General features: G+C 40.3%; 2 protein-coding genes across 6 annotated transcripts in view; one reads left to right on the top strand and one right to left on the bottom strand.

Moving 5' to 3' along the window:
• Positions 1-5346, bottom strand: part of rbm17 (RNA binding motif protein 17) — a 13727-nt gene extending 8381 nt beyond the window's left edge. The window contains exons 1-6 of one of the 2 annotated variants that reach the window (XM_080757559.1): positions 5245-5346; positions 4109-4247; positions 3797-3913; positions 2150-2319; positions 1567-1682; positions 1379-1426 (exon numbers count right to left, since the gene is read on the bottom strand). In XM_080757559.1, the coding sequence (XP_080613685.1) occupies positions 1379-1426; positions 1567-1682; positions 2150-2319; positions 3797-3913; positions 4109-4231 (574 nt within the window). In that variant the 5' untranslated portion in view covers positions 4232-4247; positions 5245-5346. Of the gene's footprint in view, positions 1-1378; positions 1427-1566; positions 1683-2149; positions 2320-3796; positions 3914-4108; positions 4248-4639; positions 4757-5244 lie in introns of those variants that run through there. The other variant, XM_080757560.1, reaches the window with a different exon arrangement.
• Positions 5347-6061: 715 nt separating this feature from the next.
• On the top strand, positions 6062-14602 carry il15ra (interleukin 15 receptor subunit alpha). 4 transcript variants are annotated; one of them, XM_080757562.1, is made up of 9 exons: positions 6062-6221; positions 7816-8016; positions 8368-8397; positions 8506-8559; positions 8869-8916; positions 9677-9784; positions 11258-11398; positions 11999-12065; positions 12196-14602. In XM_080757562.1, the coding sequence occupies exons 1-9, from the start codon at positions 6125-6127 to the stop codon at positions 12284-12286; spliced, it is 837 nt and encodes a 278-aa protein (XP_080613688.1). In that variant the 5' UTR covers positions 6062-6124; the 3' UTR covers positions 12287-14602. The 4 variants fall into 4 exon arrangements, 3 of the variants coding, with proteins under 3 accessions (XP_080613688.1, XP_080613689.1, XP_080613690.1); XM_080757563.1 differs by lacking the exon at positions 8869-8916; XM_080757564.1 differs by lacking the exons at positions 8869-8916; positions 9677-9784 and having other exon boundaries at positions 11255-11398.
• The last annotated feature ends 156 nt before the right edge of the window (positions 14603-14758 follow it).

A 14758-nucleotide genomic window follows, 5' to 3' on the forward strand; every position in this document is an offset into this window, starting at 1 on the left:
ACTAATTCACCAGGTCCATTACCAAACTAATTCACCAGGTCCATTACCAAACTAATTCACCAGGTCCATTACCAAACTAATTCACCAGGTCCATTACCAAACTAATTCACCAGGTCCATTACCAAACTAATTCACCAGGTCCATTACCAAACTAATTCACCAGGTCCATTACCAAACTAATTCACCAGGTCCATTACCAAACTAATTCACCAGGTCCATTACCAAACTAATTCACCAGGTCCATTACCAAACTAATTCACCAGGTCCATTACCAAACTAATTCACCAGGTCCATTACCAAACTAATTCACCAGGTCCATTACCAAACTAATTCACCAGGTCCATTACCAAACTAATTCACCAGGTCCATTACCAAACTAATTCCCACCTCTGACATTTTAACAAATGTGTATAGAAGGCCTGGGGCTGGAAGCATTTGTTTTCTCTTCCATGATTTAAATATTTTTGGTGCAACCACTCCATTACGGAGCTATGTGTGTGGCTGGCTGGGTGGCTGGCTGGGTGCACGAAAATAGCATGGTTGTTTTTCACCCCATGTGCGCAACCTACAGTAATACACACACACACGCACATATTAACTGTATATACTATATATATATGATGCTTTCGGGTGTGCCAGTACAGTACAGTGACAGTACAGTACAGTCGAGGGTACAGTAGAGGGACCCACACACCACTCACTTCACACAGGTGTGATTTTTTTTTATTCTCCAGCTGCCATGTGTAATTTCTACCACTCTGATTCTTACGTATGTTCGTGGTACAGTACATATCAGACATGAAGAAGACAAGTCTGATATGGATCATGTTGTTACGACAGCAAGTAATATAGTTTTAGAGCTTCCTTCTATTTACCATGTACTGTACGAAAAGAGGATTATATGGAAGGCTGATGGGCATATCAGCCTTTCTATTCCATGGGTGCTACAGGGCTGGCTATCAATGTGTATTGATAAGTTAAAGCTTTGGTATCTCCAATTCCTGTAAATGTGTTGTGTGAGTGCTTGTTTGTCGGTCACTGTTCTTTCCCTATGGTGCTGAAATGCCTGCACTTGACAACTTTTTCCAACAAGTTGTGTGTTGGCTATGGAGCGCCAAAGTCTTGACGTCACTCGCTCATCCCCTGGTTCATGGGAGTTTCTCTCGATGGAGAACAACATGGGGTCATCTTAATATCTTAGTATCATTTATGACAGTCAGTACCTCATATTTGATTTGATATTTGACTTGGCGTTCTCTACCGATATTGACGTCAGACTTCGGTGCTCTATTTTGTTTTTGTGCATCGTCTTCCTGTTGAAATGTGTCAGAGCCACCCTTGTGTCTATGTATTATGTACACATGTAAAATAAACTCACGACTCTCCACCAGCGATGAAGGAGGGGCAATGGCTGCGCCACCCATACCTGTAACAAAAATAGACATTCTCAACCAACATTTTCATTATTTATTAATTATTTCTAGGCTTAAGTACATTTCCAGACAACGCTATACAATAAACGGGGCACAAGGCGACACAGAAAAGGAAAGCGGTGATCCCACTCACTTCTTTTCCTCCTCTCCTTCTCATAGTCGTCTTCGTCATCTGAGTCTCCTTCGGCCGCCGGGAAGCGAGAGAATCCACTCGGTGCTGCTCCGCTCTCGTGGCGGTCCTTTCTCTTCCTGCAACATACACGCACGTCACACGCACGGTCAAAACAGTTAGCAGTTGCACTTTGTCTGCTGAGCATCTGCCGTTAGGGGTGGGACAATAATCGCCATTATCATTTATCGTGGCCTATTTGCAGGTTTACAATTATTGTGAAATTGTCCCGTCATACACTCAACTTTTGTTGAGCTGCAAATCAGTCACAATTTGAGCAAATTTAATATGCTTATTTCACACATTTCATTTACACAAATTGATTTGCCAGAAATAGCAGATCTACAAGCCCATTGCGTAATGCTCTGTGAGCTTGTAGATGTGCTATTTTTGGCTAACGTCCCCCCCCCCCCAGAATAGGGATGATGGGGGCTCAAATGATGAAAAAGTGGCATCTTAACAGTTTTAATGCTTAGTGATTAAACAATCGTGTCCACTCTGTCCGGTGGATACCCCGTATGACTTAAAACATATTAAAAACCCATACTTTTCTCTCTCTTCTATCTCCTTCAGTCGCTCCTGCTCCCTCTGCTTCTGTCGCTCCTCTCTGTGCCTCTTCACCACTTTCTCGTAGTCGTTGGGGAACATGGGGTCGTACTCGTCTGCCAGGGGGATCAGCGCGTCCCCAGACGAGAACCCACCACCAGGCACCACGTCCTGATAAAGTACGCACACACACACGCGCGCGCGCAGGGAGGGAGACACGTCAATGTGCACGTCCAGTGTGTTAGAACAGTGGTTCCCCTTTCTACTTCTGTATCTTGCTGAATGTTGTGGACCCTGTATCCGTTTTCAAATAAAGTGTACTTTAGTTTAATTATGTGAAAGCGTCTCCTTCCCCCTTTCTCCTTAAGAGCTGCCCACATGTCTGTCTTTTGGGGGTTTTCTCATTTAGTTTAGAAAAATGTAACTTTGGTCACTATTGAGAACGAATTATGTAAAACTGTTTATTATGCTTGCACACAATGACCAAAAAAAAAGAAAAAAGAACAGTGGTTCCCAAAGTGGGGTCCGGGGACCCCCAGGGGTCTTTGAGGCAGTTCCAGGGGGGTCCCCAGCTAAATGATAGTTAGGAACCAAATGGACCCTTATGGTTATTATTATTATTTTCTTTTAATTTGTTTTGTATTTATGGACATTTCCTGATGTTTCTTCGAAGATTTAGTATTTGTGCTGCCATGGGGTTGCGGGGGGAAAAATATGTGTGAATAATTGCTTTGAAAATACTATGTTGTAAAGAAAAATCAATAAACATATGTTTAAATGGACCCTTATGAGTTTTACAATAATGTATTGGGGTCCCAGAGATATAAATGCCATTAAATGGGGGTCCGTAGCCTAATGCATGTCAAACTGGGGGGTCCTTGAAATTAAACGTGTTGAGAATCACTGCTAGAGCCATGAAAATCTTTTCTTATGGGGGTCCCCGGCATATCTCTTCAAATGGGGGGTCCGCGGGCTAATAAATGTAAATTTGGGGGTCCCGACATGAAAACGATCTGAGTGAGCCATGAGGGAACCAAAACAAGCACTCCCTAGTGTTGGTTTTGACAGCAAATTTAGTTTAGCCTTTTAAATAAATGTAGTTTCGTTTTTTTGTCACATTTTTTTGTCATCCGACTGGAATGTTTTCGTGTTAGTCTAGTTCCAGTTGACCACAATAATTTTAGTCGAATAAATCTACAGTTAATTTAGCCGACTAAATGTATTGTGGCAGGCCGTAATGGTGCCGTAATGCTTGATTTAAACTTAGCTGCATGCCGAAAATAGCAGATCTACAAGCTCACAACACTATGCGTTGGCACTAGTCACTGCCTAACATTTTAGTTTTCGATATACACTACAGCTTATACTTGCCATTGACAATGAAAGGAGAAATTAGGTCAAATGTCCGCCAAATATGACGTAAATTTGTGGCAACACAAACATTAAATGCCATTGACAATGAAGGGAAAATTTACGCCATATGTAGACGAGCAAATCGGCTAACCAATCACATAAATTCAGTTGTTAATGAGATGATGTATGATGATGATGTGTAATGATAAGAGCGCCCCTCACTTCACACGCGCGTGAATTTTAATTTGTTGAAGAAATTGTCAGCATATATATATATAGTCATAGTTTTAGTCACCTTGAGTCCTACGGCAATGTGCAGGGGCGTGTCTGAGATCTGCCTATCATCACCAGAACCACCTCTCTTCAGATCAATGACAGGAGCCAGGACATGGGACTGCTTCATCCGCTGAGTCTGCACACAAATCACATGCACGCATCTATGAATTATACGCAGGGGCATTATTCCAATGCCACGCATCCATTCACCGTAAAAATCATTTTGAACTTTCAAAAATGTAACCAACGAGTCAACATGACACCAACAGGTCCATTTGATTACACTCTCTTGTAGCGTTAAATTGAATAATTCTTCAATTACAGAACTCACCTTAGCCTGAGTCAGAGCTGCTTTTTTGACTTTCAGCTGGGACTGGAGCAGTTTGAAGTTTTTGGACCAGCCCTCGACCTTGGTGTCACTGGCAGCCATTGGCTGGTCATCATACAGAGACATTTTTGTCCAAGCTTTGCTGCAGACACACAAACAACCGTCATCATTTTAATTTAATATAGAGTTCTCAAACTCTTTTTGGCCCAATTAGGTACCCCTAAGAGGGGAGACATTTTTCCAAGTACCCCCTTACATCCTCGCAACATCGATAAGCATATTACACATTTAGATGCCATTGGAACCATTTCAATCAAATTCATTCAGACGAATCAGACCATTTCATACTAGTCAACAACACAAACTACTGCTACAGCAGGGCTATTCAACTAAATTGAGTCAAAATGACTGTGCTTATGGTAATCTCACATGTATCATATGATCACACAGACCATAATTCACTACAAGCAAAAAGATGACACACTTTGAGAAGCCTATATAAATGGTTGAGTATCCTCAACTAAAAACACTTACAGTAATTTAGGTTGACAGGGAGGTGAGTTTATCTCCACGCTACTTTATATTCGTTCGTAAGAAGTGGGGTCCGGGGACATGGGGTCCTTGAGGGAGTTCCAGGGGGTCCACCGTCCCCAGCTAAATGATAGTTTGTAACCAGATGGACCCTTTTGATTTTACAATAAAAAAAACTAAAATAAAAAATAAATGTGGGGTCCCAGAGATAGAAATGGCATGAAATGGGGTTTCGTAGACTAATGCAGGTCAAACTGGGGGTCCTTGAAATGAAAATGGTTGAGAATCACTGCTAGAGCCGTAAATACTTCTTATTATGGGGGTCCCTGGCATGCATTTTCAAATGGGGGGTCCGCGGGCTAATTAGTGTAAATTTGGGGGTCCTTGATGTGAAAAAGTTTGGGAACCGAATAAAGGAAAAGGTTTTAAAAGCAAGACAGGTTAATGTCCAGGGACAGTGCTGCTGGATGGCTAGCTAGCTAGCTAGGAGCCTAGCTAATGTTATTCACCAAGATAGACAACGAGGAAAGATAACAATGAACTTGAATGAAGAAATAGGATAATTTCGAGATATATTAGACGCCAAAATTGGGTAAGTTTCAACTCACTAGTTTGGGAATATCCTGGAATACACGAACTAAATTAATGAACCTCCAAATGCTGCAAAGAAAGAAGCATCCAGCACATTTCACTCTCACAGTCACACCGACAGTCAACAATGTGTGCAAATGTTTTGTACTTTATCGCCACCTGGCGGTTGGATGACCAAATGGACCCTTATGGGTCTGTAACTCTGAGAACGGGTCCATTTGGTTCCATTTGTACACTCTCAGACTCAACATTGATTTTACTATATTAATTTAATAGACAACACGTGACAGGACCACCTGCGGTACTGCAAACTGTTTAGTAAATAAAGTATGCGTTCAATCAATCACCAGATCCTCTTTGGGAATATTTGTGCATTCAAATCAGAAAGGTATGCGGAAATCTAACAGACTGTTTTACTCCTCCCCAGTAGCTATACTTATACTTATATTGCCCTGAATGTTTCTGGGATAATGGTATTTTTTAATGGAGAAAATTATTGTATTGAAATGTATTATTTTGCTTTGATTGATTGATTGATTGAAATATTTATTAACAGTTTGCAGAATTACAGTACATTTGAAGCACAAACTCAATACAAAGACTGTTAACTGTGAGTGGACGACCCAATAAGCCTTACACTTGTTTACAACAGGGTCCACATTGTTCAATTAATCAAAACATTTAGAGACAAACAAATAGACACTTCTATGTAGTTAAAGAACAGAACAGGAATTCATATAGGAAGAAAAAAGGGGGAAAATACAATAGACATCATGTCTCCTCCCCCAAAGTAGCCTATCTGCAGTAGGCTACAGTGAAAGCGAAAGTGCGAAAATAAAGAGACGATATCACACCACGGATTAAACTATAACCTCGATCGGTTTAAATGGAGTATACATGGCAACAATTGGAAAAGAGTTATCGGATCTTTGCCAAGTGTCTTGGTGTGTAACTGTGATTCTTCTATTTGGAGCTACAATGAATTCGAATGGAGGTTAGTGTGAATGCACATTATGCACTTTATATAGGCCTATGCAGCATATGTGCATGTGTGCACATATGTGCTCAGATATTCATTTGTTAAATCTTTTGTAATACGAAATGTCCCGCCCCCTTTCAGAACGATCAGTGGCCAAGGAAGGCTCGTGACAAATCATGACAATAAACACAATGTTTTGTGCCGATCAAATAGTGAGAAGAAAAACAAAGTCAAAAGTGTTGTGGAGTAGACCTACCCTGCTGCACTTTTTTTTTTCTTCTTTCTAATTATTTGATTAGTCTGTCATTTACAATAAAGCAAACAGAAATAACATACATTTGGGTGACTTGATTACTTTGGGTCAGTGACGAACATAATTCATTAAAATATTTGACAGGTTGTGAACTGAATGAAAGCTCTCGAGCACCTGTGCTAATAAATAATAATCGCACTGGATGTGACATAATTGTCCATTTCAATTGGGACCTTTTCGAACACATAAAAATATGAACTAGAAAACTGTTCACCTTGGACAGGCAAGTTGGTTCCCCAGGGCTTGCCCTGCAGAGTGCAGACTTTAAAGTCAATCATAGCCAAGCCAATGGGAATGGAATATGAAAAAAATAACTGCCACCATGAGGCCAATTTGAGAATGCAGTTTTGTGGTGCCAGAGATTAGCTGTACACCACTGCACATACAGACGGACACACAGACGGACAGAGGCGAAAAGAGCCTTTGGCTGTCTGGCCTAGATGATATGATGTATTTTAGTGCCGTCACCAGAGAATGATGATGATGATGATGATGATGATGAGATGTTCTTTGAAATATTTAAAATATTCATACTGTACATTACACAGAAGTGACTGGTACAAAATGTATTGTGGGATGTTGGCTAACCTGAAAGATGTGAAGGCAGATGCAGACTTCAAACTCAGGGAAAGTATAAGCCACATGTTAAGCTTATGAAATAATAATAATTATTATTATTATTATTATTATTAAAATGGGACAGGCCTTGTGCGTGCTTCTGTCATGTGATCAGCCTTCAAATGCACACTTCAAAGTAGTGCCCGTTCCAGGAATTTGGACACAGCAACAGAGAGACTGGTTTCGACAATAGACCTTTGATCACCAAAATTTGTGTGAAATTCTGTAATTATTAGAGAGTTCTTGATTAATATTCAAAAACATGCTTTGCGAGGTCACAGTGACCTTGACCTTTGGCCACCAAAATATAATCTGTTCATCCTTGAGTTCAAGTGGACATTTGTGCCTAATTTGAAGACATTTTATCAAGCTGTTCCTGTGATGTCATGTTCACGATGGGGCAGACGTGTATGTACGGGAATGTACATACGTTTGTACAACTAACTATTAATGCTATTACATAATAAAGTAATTCCCTCTCACTTGTTCTAATTCTCTGGGGGCCAGTTCTTTGGTTACAGATGAGAAAACACATTTTGTGTATGTTGTCCGCTTTTAACACAAATAAGGATTTATTTGATTTGACTCAACCCACCTTGCACCTCAACACCTTACATTATAATCTCAAACCTCAACATCCATGTTATAATCTTTGTATGCTGTATCCTTTGTTTGCAGACAGCTGCACGTGTCTCTGCTCACAACCTCCAAGAAAGGAACACACTGAAAGTCCGGGAGCATCATATTGTTGTGAACACAACCGATACAGATACAAGTGCATTGGCGGTTACACAAGGAAGGCAGGCACCTCCAACCTCATCAAGTGTGAAAATATGAATGATCGATATGACTGGACCAGCTCCAATCTCATTTGTATACGTAAGACCCACATTTCTGTGTGCGGTTAATAACTTAATAACCTTAGGCTTTGACCACCAGAATGAGAGATGTGACACACTGTACATACTGTGTATAGTGTGTAGGCTACTCTACAGTAAATGCCCTGAAGCAACATTTCTGTAGAGATGTGAAGGAGAAAGTGAATCCTTGTATAATATGTATTCATTTAGGAAACTGATAGTTTTGCCGATAAAACAGTTGTCTAGGAGGAACATACGCTAGTAATGTAATGTAACTAATGTTACAGTATAGCCTATTAGTGGCTACTGTACCAAATTATACTGTAGTTAAGAAATGAACTTTAATATTCTCATAATTATTTAATTTCAGCTGACCCCAAACTACCGGCACTTATGTACGGTACGTATGAGTGTGTGTGTGTGTGTGTGTGTGTGTGGGTAGATGGACATGATTCATAATAATATTATCTTTATGGTTGTTATATTCTTTATTCCTGTGTGCCATCAGGTCCTTCTGAAACGTATTCCACAACAATGGCCTCTACTAAAGCCACCCAAGAGCGTGAGTATACTGCCTTTCCTACACAGCAAAATCCTCTGTGTTAATGTTACTACTTACTATACACTCATTGTTACTACAATCAGTGTTGAATTAACACAGCATGTAACATTAGTGGTCAGGTTCTTATAATAACTGGACAGGAGTTTATAGCCAGGAATCATTCTTGGTTTATTACCCAGGCCCTGCATGGGTTAGCAAAAGCGTTATACTGTATATCCAACAATAGTCAGAGAGAATTGGCAATTATAAGAACTCTTCGTCTCTGCAGGAACTCATAAACATCATTATGTTTTGATTCTGTGTGTGCAGAGGAGTCAACTGAAACATCACATGAATTCCTTGTGAACACCACTTACAGTGAGTTGCAGCTGTACGTACTTGCAAATTATTATCACAATTAACTATTATCTATTAACTAACGGTATTGCTGGATAAAGTGAAAGCTAAATCGCTTCAGCAACAGTTCAGTCAGACAACTCACGAATAGATTTAACCAATATTTATTCTAGAATAAGAATACAAGTGTGCATGATATTTGACTTGGCATTCGGCTTCGATTTTCTCCCTGCTCGGCACGATTAAGCACTGACATAAAACATTAAGAGCAGGGAGATAGATATGCAATAAAGTCATCATGGGGAGCATAAATAACAGAGCCCACCGGTGGTGCTGGGGTGGTGGTGGGAGCAAACATCACATACAACCAGGAACCATAGCAGAAGGAAGGCAGGAAGAGCATGGTAACCCAACTTGAAAATGTATTTTCTATTTAAAGCTGGAGAGAGCTGAACAAACGCTCTAACAACCTAATATACAGTAAATTAACGTGCACAGATCCTCAATGATAATTTACTCAATCATTTTGTTAATCTAGCTGGCAACACAGTCAGCTACATACAGCTGCTCCATAATCAACCCCCACAAGTCCTTCCTTTGTGTAAACAGGAAGACATAAACCCTGTAGCAAATTATTTCGTTTGACAGGCTAGGGAGTGTAAAAAGTAGTTTAGAACACAGCACATATATAGAAGACATGGTAATAGGCCTACATGTCAGTCTCTTTATAATGTGTTATATGTTATAACCTGGCCTCCTCTTCTTCTCTTTCCCCTGGCAGCCCCTCCCACCTACCAGACGACTCAGAATCCACGTTTACAGTCTGCAGAAAAAGACAGAATAATATCCACGTCTACAGCCCTTTCCACACTGCAAGCTTCGACACAGGGTATGTCCCATGAATACAGCACCCTACCATCTTGCTAAACTAATATTGTACAGGGCAGGACTTATTTCAGGAGGGCCATGCTGACTTCGATAAAGTGAGTGAAGGGTGAATTGAATTGAAAACTGCATGAATGTGGTTATTCGGTAGATATGCTAGACTACTTTACAATAAGGTCCTGTATGTATCACTCTGGTGTCCTCTGAGGTTTTGAAAAGACCAAAATTCAGTCACCAAAAGCCAAATCTTGCTGATTTCTTACAAGTCTGCCCCCCGCTAGAATCTTATCTTAATATCTGATATGCACCACTGACTCAGTCCATAGGTCACTGATAAAACACATTGCATTATGTTATGATAATATGGACTCAAGGTAGACTGTTTTAGGAGAAGGTGGGAGACCCGCACACTGCCACTCGCTGGTTCAAGAACTTTTTATTTAATGTCCACAATATGCAACGTTTCGGTCCTTCGACCTTCCTCGTTACATTATAAACATAAAACATTTGAGTCCATACAGATGGAGGACAGCACGTATAGTAGCCTACTTAAACGGTAAATGTAAATATTCATTACTATAATGGAGTCAAGTTAAATTATTTGTCTAAAAACCTTTAACACGTGACAGCCTTTTAGAATGTAGAATTTGTTTTCTGCAAGGTTTCTTCTAGATGTTTGACGGTTTGTAACAAACAGGTTTTATGACATTCAGACAGAAGCACATTCATTTATGGCACAGAACTGTGCCCGTGCCGTGTCCTTTTTTCGTCAGCATAATACTGTTTAATTTCAAAGAGTTGATGATTCTCAGCTTAATTAAACATCTCAACTTAATTTGGTGATTTATGGAAAACATTAATTGATTCATGGTCAAATTTGCACCAAGCCCTGCATGCATTTATTGGGAAATGATGGATTGATGGAAAAATTCACACGTGGTTCAACAGTGTTATGAAACATAATGGTAGCCAAACAATTTTAATTGACACTATAGTCGGACTTGCCTTGCCCAATTGTAGTGCCAGCTAGTAGTCAGTTAGAATGACACTTTGAGGGTATTTATGTCTAGACATAATGCTGTTTTGTGATTTGCCCAATGGTTGTTGACTTGGTTGATGTCCTGAGACTCGCCCTTTTGAACTTCATTGGTATCTTAAAAATAAGATACCAACAAGCTCTTTTTAAATGCTTAATCCAAAAATCTCGTAGCGATTATTAGGATTTAAGAGGAGGAGGATATGTTTAAATGTAATTGGTGTAAAATTGACAAAATGTCATAAAATGTCTAAATTTAACCGTTGATGTATGGCACACAACGTCCCGTGATTGCCGAAAATGTCATGTCCTCTACCATTTACCATCGCAGGAATTTACTAAATGGCAAAGGCAGAAAAAAAAGCACAAATACAATAGGGTTTTGGGCTTTTGGCTTGAACGGGTGGAAACATTGTCTTTCTTTTGATGTTGTAAAAGTAGAGCCCACAATAAGAGAGATCAAAAGTGCAGATCCAACGAGTAGAACTACCAGCAGTGTCGACACTTCAACATCAGCAGCAGAGAAAGAGTCCTCTGTTGATAGCATCTCAGATCCACAAAGCAAAGCCCCTGTAATCACAGGTGAGGTTGACGGATTACCTAGGGTCCTAGGCTGTCTATTGCACCAAGATCTACTACACTCTTCTGCTGAACATTAACATGCATTGTTGTTACTCTTGATGTATACAGTTATATTGTGTCACTTCATTTGCTCAGGCTAAAGTTACCCAAGAATGATTGTCCATTGAATTGCAGTTATCTATGTCACTAAAATGTTAACTTTACTCTGATAGGCTGATATACATTTGCCAGTGTAGATGATTAGGCCAACGCCATGCCCTGCCCGTACCCCCCAACAGGGGTTTGATTTCAAAACTTGTCACCTTTTCCACCGCTCACCACCAGTGTCCATGTTTGCATACAGAGCCTCCCACTGAAGTCTTGTCCAACTGCAGCATTCAGAGGGACAGCAAACATGTTAAAAAAACCCAACTGAGAGCTTTTATCTGACACTGTTACTGTGTGTGTGTGTGTGTGTGTGTGTGTGTGTGTGTGTGTGTGTGTGTGTGTGTGTGTGTGTGTGTGTGTGTGTGTGTGTGTGTGTGTGTGTGTGTGTATGTGTGTGTGTGTGTGTGTGTGTGTGTGTGTGTGTGTGTGTGTGTGTGTGCGCGAGCGCGCCAGGTGTGAGTGTTGTAGGAATACTTGTATTTGCCTTGGGGACTGGCCTGGGGATTTTCTTGTGTAAAAGGTAAGCTTGCAGTCGAATGATGTTTAACCAAAAATGTATCAATCACTACTCGTAGAAACATTGGTGCATACTGTATTATGGTTAAAAAATGTGAAATATTATTGCCTGCATTTCCCCATTCCTTCCGAAGGTGGTCACATGATAATGACACACAGACAGCAGATGAACAGCTGCCCATGAATCCCATTCCGAAGATTGCACCATCTGACCCCAGCGACTAGCATACTGTACACTCATTACCGTGGGAAGTACAGAGTGGAATAGTAAGAGTGGCGACACACTTTGATCTCGCCGCAAAGCGGGTGCCTATGGGCTATATAGTTCCAAACGTTGGAACTATCCCATTGAGATAGAATGAGCACTTCCGCATTCCATTGTTACAATGGGAGTCAGTGTCGTCACTCTCATACTATTCCACTCGGGGGAAGTACTGTTCATAGTAGACATGATGAAGTATTATCAATTGCAGCTGCTACACAGCAATGGTTGGGGCCGAGCAGTTTGAGGAGGAAATGGAGCAAGACAAAATGGAAAATAGCAAGAGGAAGGAAAATGACAAATACATGAGGGTCAATCTGCAGAACTGTCTGGATCCAAATGTTCATTATACCTTCGTCTCTTATTCCACTGTGTGTCTCAAGTTAGTTCACCAGAGAAGGTATGACATAGGCTGGATCTAATGGCAAAGTTTTGTTGATGGTACCAACATGCTAGTTTGGCAAGGCTTTGGCATCGAACCCAGAACTGAAGGGCATTGCTCTACTGAGAGCGAGTCAGGTGCACAACATGAAGAAATATAACCAAGCTAAAGTGTATTGTTTAAGCCAAGGGTCTCTTGCACTCAAGCCTGATATCACAGTATCATGTTGACTACAGACTCAGTTGACATGATCAATTTCTGTACTAAATATCAGCAAACCAATTTTACACTAATTTAAATGTTGCATCATCAATTCACCACCTGCAATTTAGTTCACATGTGTGAGAGAAGAGAGATGTAGCAAACAAATTTAATTACATATTTGTTTATGTCTCTAATCCACACAACATAATTTTGCATTATTGATGCATTATTTTTGCATCACCCAGGAGGGTTCATACTCAAAACCTTAGACTCCAAAGGTGTGTGTCAAACAAAACAAAAAAACAGCTTGATGGAGCCGAGGGTTGATCTAATTAGTTTAGGGAAAGTTAGCAACATTTGTGGTAAATGTGAAAAATAAATGCTTACCACTAGCTTTCTTCACAAATGTGTTCATGGTGTCTACTACCATCTCTCAATGTTACAGCCATAGCCGTCATCAGAAATGTGCTCGCCCGTTTTTCCTCCCTGAATTGTTCCCCAGTGAGGGGGATATGTAGCCTGACCATAGCCTGACACTCAGCCTGAATTTTCATTTTGTTTCACTCCAATCGCCTGAACATATGTTTTTAATGGGCGTGGCTAGCGATTCAGGGGCTGGAGCCAGGCTAGGGGATATGCTATTGGTATATAAAATATAAAAAGATACTCCTATGGAAAGGCTATATAATTTTACTTATATTGACCCTATAAACAATTTAGTATATGTAAGGTTTTGCCCACTCAAATGGTATCTCGTCAGATAATCCTATATATTGTCTTGTATTTTAACTTAGAAATAAACTGTCAACGTTTTACAATGTCTTTCCCATAGATTGAAATGTAAACTTTAGTCACTGTTCCTATTGAAACACTAGCCAGGATATCAATTTAATCCAATCAGGAGAGAGAAGACATACAGGCAAAGGAAGTGATGAAACAAACAGAGGATGTTGGCTATATTCAAAAAGCGTTTGAAAAATGTTGGATAATTTTAGGTCTGAGAACTAATGATTTAAAAGGCATTTGTAGAATCGGCCCTAGGTCTTAATTAACCCTGTGTCACCACCGGTCTAAACGGGTTAAAGAGCAGCAATGGTTACTGAACCAGGAACCTTTCAGCCCCTCGAACCTTATAGCTAGGCCATATACATCATGGCAACTGGGAACAAATAATGTGTGTCAGTGTGTGGTGCATCAGTCATCATGTATGATGTTTCATACACACTGTCCTGTGTTCTAGATGTAAACCAGGGGTAGGCAGCTCTAGAGCCCCCTCTTTCATATAAATCAGGACACACAGTAGGAGAGAATGTCTGTCAGTAACAGTCGGCAAAAATAACTGATTTTCAGCAGTCACAAAGTATACATTAGGCTTAAGAAAATGGTTAGCTCGCTAACCTACTACGACTGAGCATGCTTTTGTTGGAACTTAGCACTGATTAAATGGGTAAATGTGCAGTTTGGAGAAGATGAAAGTAGACAAAATGCACCCCATATCCCACAGCAGGTTGCACTTCTGGCTGTCAAGTGTAGCGCATAATGGAAACAAGGTACCAGGACTGTTTTGTGTGTCATCCTTTTACATTTTTGACTAATAAAGTATTCAATCAAAAGCAATTTGACTACTTGTCGGTTTGAGCCTTAGAGTATATCGTTTGAGCTCTTAACTACATGAACCCTAATATACTGTACCTATTTGATCTACAAGCTCAAGTGCCTTGAGGGACCCTGGTCCACTAGGCATATACTGTAGGGTTTAAGTGGTTAGATGCACACGTGTCAGTGGATTAAAAATGTATGTTAAGATATTTGCCTGGATTGTTTTTCTTTTTTTTAAACAGGAGGCAAA

The sequence above is a fragment of the Protomyctophum bolini genome (assembly GCF_963924005.1).
Source record: "Protomyctophum bolini genome assembly, chromosome: 23".
Classification (NCBI taxonomy): Eukaryota; Metazoa; Chordata; class Actinopteri; order Myctophiformes; family Myctophidae; genus Protomyctophum; species Protomyctophum bolini.

Bases quoted from the DNA above. Each gene is read 5' to 3' on its own strand.
- il15ra (XM_080757562.1), top strand. From the start codon at position 6,125: ATGGCAACAATTGGAAAAGAGTTATCGGATCTTTGCCAAGTGTCTTGG. The intron at 8,398-8,505 runs GTACGTATGAGT...GTGTGCCATCAG, and splicing joins ACTACCGGCACTTATGTACG to GTCCTTCTGAAACGTATTCC. The intron at 8,560-8,868 runs GTGAGTATACTG...CTGTGTGTGCAG, and splicing joins TACTAAAGCCACCCAAGAGC to AGGAGTCAACTGAAACATCA.